The sequence below is a fragment of the Syngnathoides biaculeatus genome, chromosome 3 (genome assembly GCF_019802595.1).
Source record: "Syngnathoides biaculeatus isolate LvHL_M chromosome 3, ASM1980259v1, whole genome shotgun sequence".
In the NCBI taxonomy this organism is placed as follows: Eukaryota; Metazoa; Chordata; class Actinopteri; order Syngnathiformes; family Syngnathidae; genus Syngnathoides; species Syngnathoides biaculeatus.
Window position 1 is genome coordinate 38,340,577 of NC_084642.1, and position 13,768 is coordinate 38,354,344.

The window sequence follows — 13,768 nt, forward strand, 5'->3', positions numbered from 1 at the left end:
AAAGATGTCCAAACAACCTGAATTAGAACATGACAAAATATAAGAAAAAGCCATACTTGTCTCTACTATCTGGCTGTTACAGTATCAAGTAGTGTGAATCATTAATGAAGTTAATGTTAAAGGTCTAGTGTCATCCCTATAAACATTCTAAAATAGATATTGAAATGAGAAATACACAGATTATTCACTTAAATGTCTACACGAAAAAATAAATATGAGCGGAGAGCGCGTCATCCATGCGCAAAACTGCGGAAGTCTCATTCGACATCCAAAAGGTTGCCATATTGGCTGCATTTATTGTCCATGACGTCATCTTGGACATTCGCCATTGAAAACATGCTGTGGCCCCGACTGTAGGACATGACCCTTCAGACACGGAAGCTCTTTTCGAAGAAAACATCTCACAATCAAGTGGAGTGTCCAGGGCAATATTACCATATTCTTTTGAGCCATATTTATGACATGCGGATCACGGCCAAACCACCTCCCCGCCCTATCCACCTCGGCGCGGCGGTGATAAACGCCCACTTCCCTGGCGGACATGAGCGACCGCGGCGACGAGCCACCCCAGCCAACAAGGCCGGCATTTTTCAGCCATCTTCTCGCCCGCGAGATTGGCTGAACAAAATGTAATACACCTGCGTACTTCTACCTCTGCTCTTGTATGTCACCGTATGTTCTTGCGTCTTCAAGAAAAAAAAAACTGTTCACAACTGCCATTTCCATCCTTTGTGCAGTCCAACACCATCTGTCCCTCAAAAGTTCTTTTCCTGGATGCCGTGCTTTTCCCATCAATTCTTAATCACCTTCACTAACATGTCCATTACAATCTGCACCAATCACAAATCTTTCTGTATTTAGGATGCTCAGAACTACATCTAGTTCCTTTCAGAATTTCTCTTTCAACTCTAGGTCACATCCTACCTGTGGGACATAGCCACGAACCACATTATAATAATAGTCTTATCACTTGATCTGATACTCTTTTCACCTCCATGACATTCTTAGCCAAGCCTTCCTTTAAACTAACCCCTACTACATTTCTCTTCCAATCTATCTACTCCATGGTAAAATAATTTATACCCTGCCCCTAAACATCTAGCCTTACTACCTTTCCCTTAACCTTTATCCTAAACATCAGTCAACCAACTCCTGAACTTTTCCTGCCATAGTCCCAACATTCAAAGTCCATACACAGGGTTCATACTCAGTCTGAAAAAAAAAAATTTAAGGGCTTTTTAGGGTCATTCTTAGGGGTTGACACGAAAAATTTAGGGCCATCGTGGGAAATCTAGAGTAAGGAAAAAAAGACTCACCCAATGGTGCCATCACCGTTCTTTGTTCATCAAATGTTCTCAGTGATATGACCATTGTCAATGTCTTCACATAACAGTCTACAGAAAAACAGATTAACTACAATTGCAACTATATACACAAATGTCTTCTACTGATGTCTGTCTCAGCACCCCTACTCTAGCTCTTTGAGCCTACTCAGTGCCTCCTCTATTTGTTGCTGGAGAGGTGCCAAAGTGGCTCTCTTGTCCTTTGCTCTGCCTCTGAGTGCATTGGCCTCAATGATAAACCTCAGATTCCTCTTTTCTTCTGCCTCCTCACACAGCCTGTCAAGCCTTCTCAATAAGCGTAGATATGTCAGTCTCTATTCTGGCTTTTTTGGCTTTGAGGCAGTAGAGATGAAAAGTGGGTAGCGATGCCAAATGTAGCCAGGTACGAAGTCTTCCTTTCTCCATAGTGGTAGTTTTTAGCACTGTGACTGTCAGGGAACATGACTGCAAACACTTTCGAATTATTTTTGCAAGATTTGTAACTGTAATGGCTGAAGATCACTTTTAAACTCCACACGATCTCTGCCTTTAACGAATCCGTCTTTGTGTATTGAAATACGTTCATAAAGCCTGACTTCTGGCTGGTTGAAGTCGATGACTGGACAACTGGAGGTGCGCATGAACTGCCAGTACCACTGCCTGAAGTTGATACTTCACTATCTTGATATTTTAGAAACAGATTCATACCAACGGAATATGAGAGAGTCTTCGCCAAATCAGCATGTCTCCTGTTTTTCCGGTGCGACTCCAGCTCTTTGACGCCCATCTTTTCAAGCTGGTAACTCTGCTTGCAGAGATGGCAGTAAAATATATGCCGATCTTTTGGATCTCGACGAACCCAGCTCCCAAACCCCTTACTTTCAACCCAAGCATCTTGAAAAATGCACTTCCCCAGGATACAAGTTGGATCGATGAAAGAACTACGCTACGTCGTAATGAAGACGAAGTGAAAAGCCTACTCACGGAAACAAACAATGGAATATTGACAAGATGGCGACGAGTTGTCACCACGGTGACTTCTGTTGACAATTTCCGGCTGTTTTGGACGCCAGACGGATCGCTATTTTTTTTTTATTTTAAATAAAAGATTATTATTATTTTTTTAGGGAGAATTTTCAGAGGTCCTCATTTTTTTTAAATTTAAAGCCTTTTTAGGGGCTTGACCGGTTTTCGCGGACTTTTAGGAGCCCCTAAATGCACCTTCGAAAATTTAGGGGTTTTTAGGCACTTTTAGGGCCGGGTGCGAACCCTGCTACACTCAGTTGTAGGTTCTGTGCATTCCTCTTCTTTTGATGAAGACTGCTTTCCTCATCCTCTTTTTCTTTGACCCACAATAGCTGAATTTCTCCGACGCCCTGCTGGTTAAGGCGCCCGGGGCGGACATTGTTAATGCAGGCCACGACCGATCCGCTATGGGATTTTTTAGATGACCACTCATTTGTTTGGCAAATTTTAAAGCTGGACGCCCTTCCTAATTCAATCCTCTGCATTCATCTGGGCTTGGGACAAGCCAACAGATTGCACTACCTTGTGCCTTGATTAAAGTTTTACTGCAGTATATAGTGTAAAATACTTATTCTGCACACAATATTGTATGTAGTTTGTTTACTGTCACACGACTACACCCTCCATAGTGGTCATCGCCATTGCCATATTGCATGACTGCAGTCTTCCTACTATAACCACAAATACGGCTAAACAGTGACAAACAATGAGTCTTTGGGAAGTCATTCAATCATTCATTCATCTACCGCTACTGAGAGGTTTGGTTGCCGGGGCAGTAAATTTAGCAGGGAAGCCCAGACATCCCTCGCTAGGGCTACTTCGTGTCGCTCTTCTGAGGGATCACGAGGCTATCCCAAACAACCCGAGAGACAGTCTCCCAGCGTGCCCTGGGAAATCCCCTGGGAGTCTCCTCCCGAGATGTCATGCCAGGAAGACATCACTTGGGAGGCATAGAGGAGGCATCCTTAACAGATGACCAAGCCACCTTAGCTGGCTTCTCTCGATGCTGAGGAGCAGGGCATTGACACTGAGCCCCTCCCGGATGACCAAGCTTCTTAGTCTCTCTCTAAGGGGGAGCCCGGAACCCCCGGCGGAGGAAGCTCATTTCAGCCACTTGCATCTGGGATCTTGTTCTTTTGTTCATGACCCACAGCTCGTGACCATAGGTCCAGACAGTGCCCGCCTGTCGAGCTCCCGCTCTATTCATCTTCACCGGTCCCCAGTTTTAAAAAGGGGGACCACCACCCCATTCTGCCAATCCAGAGCCACTGTCTCTGATGTCCATGTGATGTTGCAGAGGCGTGTCAACCAAGATAGACCCATAAGATCCAGAGCCATTAGGGACTCCAGGCAAATTCCATCCACTCTCGGGCCTTGCCACAGAGGAGCTTTTGACCTACCGCGGTGACCTCAACCCCAGATATTGGGGAGCCCACATCAGGGAGCCCAGATTCTGCTTCCTCACAGGAAGCCGTGTCAGTGGAATTGAGGAGGTCTTCAAAGTTTTCTCCTCGCTGACTCTCAATGTGCTGAGACAAAGTCAGCAGTGCTTGAGATGTTGGATGATGGACCAGAATTTCTTCGAAGCAGTCTGGAAGTCTTTCTCTTTGGCCTCACCGAACTCCTCTCATGCCCAAGTTTTTATTTCAGCAACTACCAAAGCTGCATTTGGTTTGGGCAGCCAATAGCCATCGGCTGCCTCAAAAATCCCAGAGGCAAAAAATGCCTGATAGGACTCCTTCAGTATGACAGAATCCCTCACCGTTGGTGTCACCAACAGGTTCGGGGATTCCCGCTACAACAGACACAGACCACCTTACAGCTACAACTTCAGTCTACCACTTCAGCAATAAAGGCATAGAATATGGTCAAATAGGACTCAATGTCCCCCCGTCTCCCTGAGAGCAAAGTTCTTTTGGAGGTGGGAGTTCAAACTCCTAACAGGGGATTCTGCCAGATGTTTCCACCGGATTATCACGATATGTTTGTGCCTTCCACATAGGACTGGCATTTTCCCCCACCAGGAAACTTACGATGAGTACTCTACTTCAACAATGTCACCATGACCAAGCAAATGGGGCATGGTAAATTAGTTTGAATGTGAAGCTTTCAAACATTTTCAAGCTTTTTATTATATTTAGAATAACTTTGCATATTACTGGACATTTTAGGCCATGAAAAACAAAATTAAAAAATTTGTACCGGACAGTTATATGGAAAAAAATGTTTCAATGTAATGGACAATTGGCTGTAGCGGACAACCCTCAAACCTATTAATCGGTTCTATTGAGGTGCCACGGTATAAAGGAAATGCTTAAAAATAACAGACTAAAACTAACTAAAACCAATAAGACTATATTTAAATGTAAAATAAAATATCTACTGCACATCTTAAACATTTAAGTATATTCTATAATTGACTTGAGAAAAATGCACTTCCGTGATACAAGTTGGATCGATGAAAGAACTACGCCACGTCATAACGAAGACGAAGTGAAATGCCAACTCACGGAAACAAACAATAGAATATTGACAAGATGGCGACGAGTTGTCAACACGGTGACTTCCGTTGACAATTTCCGGCTGTTTTGGACGCCAGGTGGATCGCTATTTTTTTTTTTTTTAAATAAAAGATATATATATATATATATATATATATATATATATTTTTAGGGAGAATTTTGGCGGTAGCGGTCGTCCCTTTGATTTTTTTTAATTTAAAGCCTTTTTAGGGGCTTGACCGGTTTTCGCGGATTTTTAAGGACTTATAGGAGCCCCTAAATGCACCTTTGAAAATTTAGGGGTTTTTAGGGCCGCGTGCGAACCCTGTATAATAGTCTAAACAGTTAAAAACAAATGAATAAAACAGTCACTCACATTTGAAAAATGTACAGGTGTGGTTAGTCCATGCTTGCAGATATAGTTACAGGTGTGGTCCACCAGTCATGCCCGCAGATAAAGTTGCGTGTGATTAGAGATGGAATCTCAAGACTTTAAAATAACTTTCTGGATTAATATGACATAACTGTAAATCAAAAATAAAACAGACAAATACATAACTAAAATAGAAAAAAATTTCAAACTCAGAAATGTTAATTTCCAATTTCAACTAATATTAGTAGAACATGATATAAAACGCTATTTAAAAATTTTCATCAATAAAAATTCTTGATCTGACAAACTTTTATTTGAAGAAAAGTTAAATGAACTGGCCTGTCAAGGAATAAACACCCGCAATGGTTTGAAAATGCTGAAAGTTTAGTTCAACATAATCGGCGTTAGTGGCAACAAGTTAGCAATACATTGAAACACATTCCTGTCCGCAATTGTGTTATATTGTTATAATTATCGTAATTTACGGCGGCATCTATTGTCAATCCATTGATGAAAACTAGCAGTAGATCTATATCTTCCCAAAGCATGTAGAGGGGAAAAGTGTTCTACTTCAAAATAACGGGGAAAATGACCATTAGAACTTAGATCAAGTCAAAGTAAATCACAATCTCATACGTATTATAGTTAGCGGGGCGGGTGTGTTTGTGGGAGGGGTGCACGCGCGCTACGCTGCGACTGCCGTAAATGGGGAGGACGGCTTGCTAGAACGCGCCTTTATGTGCGTACGCTGGATGTATTGGCCACACCTGAATGAAGCAACGAGGTGGATGATAGTCAAACGTCTTTTTTTCCTTTTTTTTTTTTTTTTTGGGCAGTCTGTCACACGATCAACCAAAACTGCCTCGCGATTGACGCATTGAGTTACTTTGACATGGCTCACTATGTTGACTTTCAATGTAAATGCGCTTTCAGTACGTGAAGTAGCTCAGAACATCTGGTTTTGGCATCACTTCCGGACAGGCTCCGTCCGGTTAACTTGCATTTCCTGTTTCTGGGTGAAGACTGATTGTTTAGGAGCAGGCTTGTTTAGTTAACAACGTTTATAAAATAAACACGTAAATTAATGTCAAGACTACACAAAATAACCGTCGTCTTTCAATATCTATTTTTTCTACTCATAAATTTTACGCGCGTGATTTTTCGTGCTCGACTGTGCAGATGCAAGAGCGCGAAGGCGCGCGCGAATGCGGTCGCGCACGTCAAATGTGACTAACTAAACCAACCCAACTATGAACTATAATTTAAAAGGTCGCTTACAGCTTTTTTTTTTTTTTTTTCACACACAATGATATCCCTGTGTGTTTTTCTTGGCATAAAACTGAATTATTGCTTGCAGAATATCTTTGGCAATGCATGTTGAAAGGTAAATGATGCTCCCAATAAGTTTTAAGGTTGATGTTATGTTGCCTCCGATATTTAAAATACAGAATTAGCTTTTTGTGCATTGTATTGTCTGTGCTTTCATCCTCGATCAGCCTATACCAAAGTGGGATTTTAACATTAAACACCATCTCATCCTGTACTTTCTACTTTGGCTTCAGACCAGACCCTTTTTTACTCAAAAAGACAAAAATGTCAACCAGTTTCACCACTTTTTCTTCTATTATTCACATACACCGACGGAACCCAGACTGTGTGGGTGGACGGTGTTTGTAATTATGAGTGTACCTCTTTAAGAGCCGAAGGGGGGCGGACTCAGGTAAACGAGCAGGGTGTGCTTCTGTGTTAAAAAGGGAAAAAAAAAAAAAAAAAAGTCAGGCTATGGTTCACTGTGCTGCATTGATTTTCATGTGTGCTGAGAATGTCTACGTATTTCTACTCAAATTTTATGTGCGTGATTTTTCATGCTCGACTGTGCAGATTTGCAAGCACGAAGGCGCTCATCAAATGCGAGTCTGAATAAAATATCGATAAACTGGTCAGTCTAAAATATGTACATTGTGACTTATAATGTATACAATAAACTCAATCTGGTTAAATTAACAAGAACTGCAATTTCGATATACAGTTTACATAGAGGTGTCGTATTGACATTATGAGCACCAACCCGAAGAACCATCCGACTATTCAACAATAAAGACAGGTTCAAATCTGTAAGGAAGTATGACTCGGTCTTCCTGATCAACCGATACTACTATTTCTTCATCAAATGAGGATAAAGCCGAGAAATCAGCCTGGGCATAAATGGTGCCCCATGTAATCGAGGCTTTGTTGCGACACGGTACACGTCACGTCCGCGCACGTAGGTCATGTGACTCGCAAAAATGGTAGCCTCCTTGAAAATTTGTAATTGTCGATAAAAATCTTCTCAAAACACTATTAAATGAGAGAGGATTTAACTTCACATTGTCAAAATAGGGTACATATTACATGACCTATTGGATATACTGTTCATGCAAAGCACTGGATTTCACCTTTAAAGACGTACACTCATAATTACAAATGTTACAGTACTTACGCAGCCTATCAATGTGTTTTATAATGACAGCGTCCCCCACCACTGCTTTAGTTAGCAACACGTAGAGCAAATACGAGCTAGACATGATGCTTATGCTTACTTTTGATATTAATGGTGAAAGTTAAGAAATGCTGTTGTTTTAAGATGCAATGACTGTCGGAGTATGTGAATAATCAAAGAAAAAGTGGTGAAATTGGACGAGATTTTCTCTTTTTCGCGTGGGAATGGTCTGGTCTGAAGCCCAAGTAGAAAGTGCAGGCTGAGATGGTGTGTAATTTTAAAATTCCACTTTGGCACAGCCTGATCCAGGATGAAAGCACAGAAAAATACGGTGCACAAAAAAGATAATTCTGTATTTTCAATATAGGAGGCAATATAACATTAACCTTAAAACGGTTTGATAGCATCATCATCATCATCATCATCCCCCCCCTAGCTCACGAGAGGCTAGCTGCTGCTTGAAAAGTAGATCTCAAGGTAATAGTCTGGACACCCCTGATATAGATAACCTACTGCTAGCTTTGGATTGACAATAGATTGCGTCGTAAATTATGCAAGATAATAACAATATATAATGATGAAATAAAATGATTTGATTATATTAATATTTAGTTTTGAAATTTAATGTCTATTGACATCTTTAAAAATGTCTGTCTCAGTTTTTGCACTGTCAAATTATAATTATATTAGGTAACAACTACATACTCGGGTATAACAACTCAGTAAGTTATTTTAAAGTGTTGAGATTCCATCACACTCGCAATTTTATATCTGCGGGCATTACTGGTGGATCACACCCGTAATTTCATATCTGCGGGCATGACTGACCACACCCGCACATTTTCCAAATGTGAGCGATTGAAATCTTGTCGCACCATTCTCCAATACTCATACTAGCTCAAAAAATGTCTGAATACTGATTGCTGAGTGAGATTTCAATTATTTTAGCTGTAAAACTCAACAATTCCATTCTTTTTTTTCTGTCAATGAGGTCATGTGTTTAGGTTTATTTTACTTTTATTTTTTTAGCAAATGATGGCAACAGAGTGGATCTGAATACTTTTCATACAAATGCACCTGGAAATGTATTTTCAGTGTTAGTGAAAGCGCCTGTGTATTTAGAATGGCTGTAAACTGCAAGATTGCAACAGTGTGCTCACAAAATCAGTGGCATACTCATCAGCAGCGCTTGGAAACAGTTGCGCGCCAATTCAATTGTGCTCTACCTCCGTCCTGTTTATTGGCATTCACCAAAACAATTTGCCGACTGCCTTTGAAAACCCAAGTTGTATGACGTCACATTAGCATCATACCACTTTCCTTATCCCCCACCCCCGCCACGCAATAACTTGCCAAAGACCTTTTAGCTATCATTTGTTAAGCCATTTGTGGTTGCAATGTCCATTTTGTATGGGATCAATGGTGACCAGTCCCCAGATTTAGCTACAGTATATAACAGTAAACCATTATTGTAAATCATTAAGAAACAGTGTCATGTTCAATATGAACATAAATACATCAGAACTGTATGGCTACCTGGAACACAGGAACCTGAAGTTCGAGAGACAGCTTCTCCACTTCAGTTTTGCAACTTTGAATGCTGCTTACAACTCTGTTCCTCAGAGATTCCTCTTCTTTGATCATCATATCAAGTAAATTCTAGTGGACAGAATTATAAAGTTAATTGAATACAAGTTAATACGCTTGAGACATGACAAATTTTTGCAAAACATTTACTGTCAAAAGAAGATTGAAGAAAAAAAAAACTGTTGTGAATGTGTGAACGTAGAAGAGGAATTCAATTAAAACTAGTGAGGAAAAACAAAATTGCACTCTCCCATCAACTGTTCCAGTTCCAGTTTGTCTCAGATTATTTTTTCGGAGTCTTTCATAGATCAAACGGTCTTGTAAAAATTACATTTATGGCTTCAGAATTAGTCCTGTTGCTAATTGTACTACTGATAACAATTGAATAATTGATACAGTACAAGATTCTCTCGGTGCTTCGCGCTTCACTTTTTGCAGCTTCAGTGCTTCGTCCACCATAAAAAAAAAAAAAAATCATCAAAAAATAAACTTGGAAAAATACAGCCATATTGACATGTTGCGGGAAGACACATTGATAAAAGGTATATGATTGGTTCCTAGCCTGACATAGACCAATGAGAGCATGTGTGGATGTATCGCATGAGCTGATTGGCTGCGCATCATCGAAGCCTCACTCAGCAACTTTTGTTCCACCCTTTCCACCATTTTCATCTACGCTGTTGACTCCACGATAACCTCTTGTCTTCACAATGCCACTGAAGTGTTGTGCTGAAACTTAAGCTTCCTCCGAAGCACCGAAGAGGAAGATGATGACGAGCAGCAAAAAAGTAAAACTTTTGGATATGATTAAAGGCGGCAGAAGTTACACTTTTGTAGCATTCCATTATGGCGGGACTTATTCCACTGCGTGGTACACAAACAAGGATGAGGCAAACATCCGTAAAACCACTTCAATAACTTTTAATAAGGAAGCGAAATGTGTGGAGACGTCGCGAAATAAGAGGATTGTTCGAATGGAAGATGCGTTACCTTTGTGGATAGCAGATTTTAGAAAAAAGGCAATGAGTTTGGACATCAACATGATCAGAACAAAGGTAAAGCCCTTTGCGATCAAATCCTGCCCGGTGATGATGATGAAGAGGCTGAAAAAACTGCTGACAAACCTCAAGCCAGGACTAGTGCTGCAAGGAGCAATTCACCCCTTTGAGGGTGAGGCTTTTCGGCAAACAAAGGTTGGTTTGAAAAATTTCAAAAGCATTATGGCCTCAGAGGCGTGCCTCTGTAAATGTGAGGCTTCCTCCGCCGACAACGATGCTACTCGTCGTTATATGGAGGAATTTTGCACAAGACATTGACGACAATATGGTACAAGCTGTCAAGTTTAGCAATTGCGTTAATGTTGATGTCCTGATCCAGGGGAATTTTGAAGCAAAAAAAAAAAAAAAAACCCCATTGTCATATTTTCCCCAAAAGATAAAAACCTCAGTTACACCATCAGCACCTCCTGTATAAGATTCGCCAAGTGCAGAATGTTAATTACGTACGTCCTGCCATGAAAATTTTACTGTGCAGCACAACATTTTAACAGGGTTCATACTCAGTCTGACCAAAAAAAATTTAAGGGCTTTTTTGGGGCATTCTTAGGGACTGACACGAAAAATTTGGGGCTGACGCGGAAAAAATTTAGGGCCGACACGAAAAATTTAGGGCCATCGTGGGAAATCAAGAGTAAGGGAAAAAGACTCACCCAATGGTGCCATCAACCGTTCTTGGTTCATCAAATGTTCCAGTACCTCAGTACCTGTGACAGTGATCACCTGTCGCCCCTTGTGGTAGTTCTCATTGGTATGACCATTGTCAATGTCTTCACATAACAGTCTACAGAAAAACAGATTCTAACTACAATTGCAACTTTATACACAAATGTCTTCTACTGATGTCTGTCTCAGCACCCCTACTCTAGCTCCTTGAGCCTACCCAGTGCCTCCTCTATTTGTTGCTGCAGAGGTGCCAAAGTGGGTCTCTTGTCCTTTGCTCTGCCTCTGAGTGCATTGGCCTTGGTGATAAACCTCAGCTTCCTCTTTTCTTCTGCCTCCTCACACAGCCTGTCAGCCTTCACAAGCGTAGATATGTCAGTCTCTATTCTGGCTTTTTTGGCTTTGAGGCATTAGAGATGAAAAGTGGGCAGGTACGAAGTCTTCCTTTCCCCACAGTGGTAGTTTTTAGCAATGTCACTGTGTGGGAACATGAGTGGTGATGACTTTTAGGGCCGCGTGCGAACCCTGTTTAATAAAGATTTAACTAGACAGATGTACTGTTGAAAATGTTTTTAAATATGAAAACTATAGATATGGACTGTAGACACATTTTAAACCTTTTGGTCCCCACATACAGACAAAAAAAACAACTCATCTCAAAGGTACAAAAAACTCAGCTAAGTACACCGCCAGTGCCTCCAGCAGAAGATTCTCCGAGTGAGGAATGTTAATTATGTATTGCAATAAAAATGTTACTGTGCAGCACAAGATTTTATACTTAAAGGGGAAGTCCGGGGATTGAATTAACAATCTATCCGATAGGTCATATCACATGTATTGTACCTAGAAAATTTTAGCTTAATCTGATATCATTTAAGGTTGTTTTGACAATATTTTTATCGGCAATTTTGAATGCTCCCGGTTGCCGCCATTTTGGCGAGTCACATGACCTACAAGCTCTAAGGGCGGGCCCCGAGCGAGCTCTGGGGCCTTTGTTTACGCACTTATGTCCCGCGCCTCAAGTACACCTGCACTGTTGTAATTTTTGTCAAGTATGCAAATATAAATTCTGTACTGTTGATTAAATAGGATAGCAACAACACAGCGTCTCCAGCAGAAGTCTGAGTGATGAATGGTAACTATACAGTAATATAATAGTGTTTTATAATTTATATCCATCCATCCATTTTCTTTCCTCACGAGGGTCGCGGGGAGTGCCGGAGCCTAACCCAGCTGTCAACAGGCAGGAGGCAGGGTCCACCCTTAACTGGTTGCCAGCCAATCGCAGGGCACATTGAGACAAACAGCCACACTCACAATCACACCTAGGGGCAATTTAGAGTGTCCAATTAATGTTGCATGTTTTTGGAATGTGGGAGGAAACCCACAAAGGCACGGGTAGAACATGCAAACTCCACACAGGGATTGAACCCGGGACCTCAGAACTGTGAGGCCAACGCTTTAACAGCTGATCCACCGTGCCACCTTTTAGAATTTATATTTGGATAATAAATTTATAATACTGTATATATTATATTCATAAGGCTTTATAATTAAATATTTCACTCAATACCTCTTTTTGTCTCAAATATGCAAAGTACAAATGCAGTTTACATATTTTAAACGTTCTGATACACATAAAAAACATGCCCCCCACTTCACGGTTTTTCACTTTTCGTATGCGGTTCTGGTCCCCATGAACTGTGGAAAAACAAGGGAAATTGAAATTTCATGATAACTAACGAGTGCAGTTGTAACCCACTGCTAAATTCAGCAACTAAAACATTAAATCCAGCACACTGAAATAACCTCTGAGAGCAAACAAAAAGAAATGTAAAGGCGATATTTCAAATTTTCTTATTCCATTAAATTGTTGGTTAGTGTCATTTTAGGTGTGTGCCATGCACTTTTAATTAAACTGTTAAAAATATGCTTTCAATAGGTTGTAACTAACCTTGATGTGGTTCTTCACAGCGTTAGTTCTCTGTAGTCTTTGGTCCTCCGGTATGCCAATCTCCTCCCAAATTTTCTTCAAATGCCACAAGGCTTCGTTGAGGCATGACACAGATTCTGCTGCGATTACCTCACTGCAAAAAAAAAAAAAAACAAAACGACATTAACACCGTCATTGTTTCCAGCAAACACTATATATCTTACAAAAGTGTTTGTTGCATTGGATGGAATTCCAACCTATAACCGACGTTGCTTTGTTCGATTCAATACAATAATACTTTAAGAATTAAAGTCATACCTTTTTCTCATCATTGTGTTACAATTGCCAGAATCACTCTACCAGACGCGCACACACACAAAAATTAATGAAAAGCACAATTGCGAGCAACTACTGAGCGTCAAATCTCATGCTGTTCTTGTCTGTTTGTCTTCAAAGTTTGAAACGCGCATTCTGCTCAATCCTCCTCTCCAATTGGCTCATTCTGCAATTGTGCGCGTGTTAAGTTGCTCAGAATCAGTCGCTGGGGCGGTGGTAGTTCCATGGAATTTAACCTTAGCACCGCCCACTCAACGTTTGCTGACTTCATTCATATCCAAATCGAACATACATTTTGAATGGGCGCGTCCTGGTGGCGGTGTGAGGATTCACACCTCCTGGTAGGACACGAACCGCTTCAACATGATTGGCTCCTGCCAACCAAGGTTACTCGTGATGGCATTGCAGTTCTTTTGAGTTTACTGAATCACTCGAATCATCCTTATATCCATTTTCTTAGCCGCCCGCTTATTCTCACAAGGGTCGCGGGAGT

General features: G+C 41.0%; 1 protein-coding gene across 7 annotated transcripts in view; it reads right to left on the minus strand.

Moving 5' to 3' along the window:
• Window positions 1-13,768, minus strand: part of prc1b (protein regulator of cytokinesis 1b) — a 33,500-nt gene that overhangs the window by 18,727 nt on the left and 1,005 nt on the right. Inside the window, exons 2-5 of one of the 7 annotated variants that reach the window (XM_061815738.1) lie at window positions 12,961-13,093; window positions 11,227-11,483; window positions 10,997-11,127; window positions 9,238-9,360 (exon numbers count right to left, since the gene is read on the minus strand). In XM_061815738.1, the coding sequence (XP_061671722.1) occupies window positions 9,238-9,348 (111 nt within the window). In that variant the 5' untranslated portion in view covers window positions 9,349-9,360; window positions 10,997-11,127; window positions 11,227-11,483; window positions 12,961-13,093. Of the gene's footprint in view, window positions 1-6,911; window positions 6,964-9,237; window positions 9,361-10,996; window positions 11,128-11,226; window positions 11,484-12,960; window positions 13,094-13,257; window positions 13,449-13,768 lie in introns of those variants that run through there. The other 6 variants (XM_061815739.1, XM_061815736.1, XM_061815734.1 and 3 more) reach the window with 6 other exon arrangements.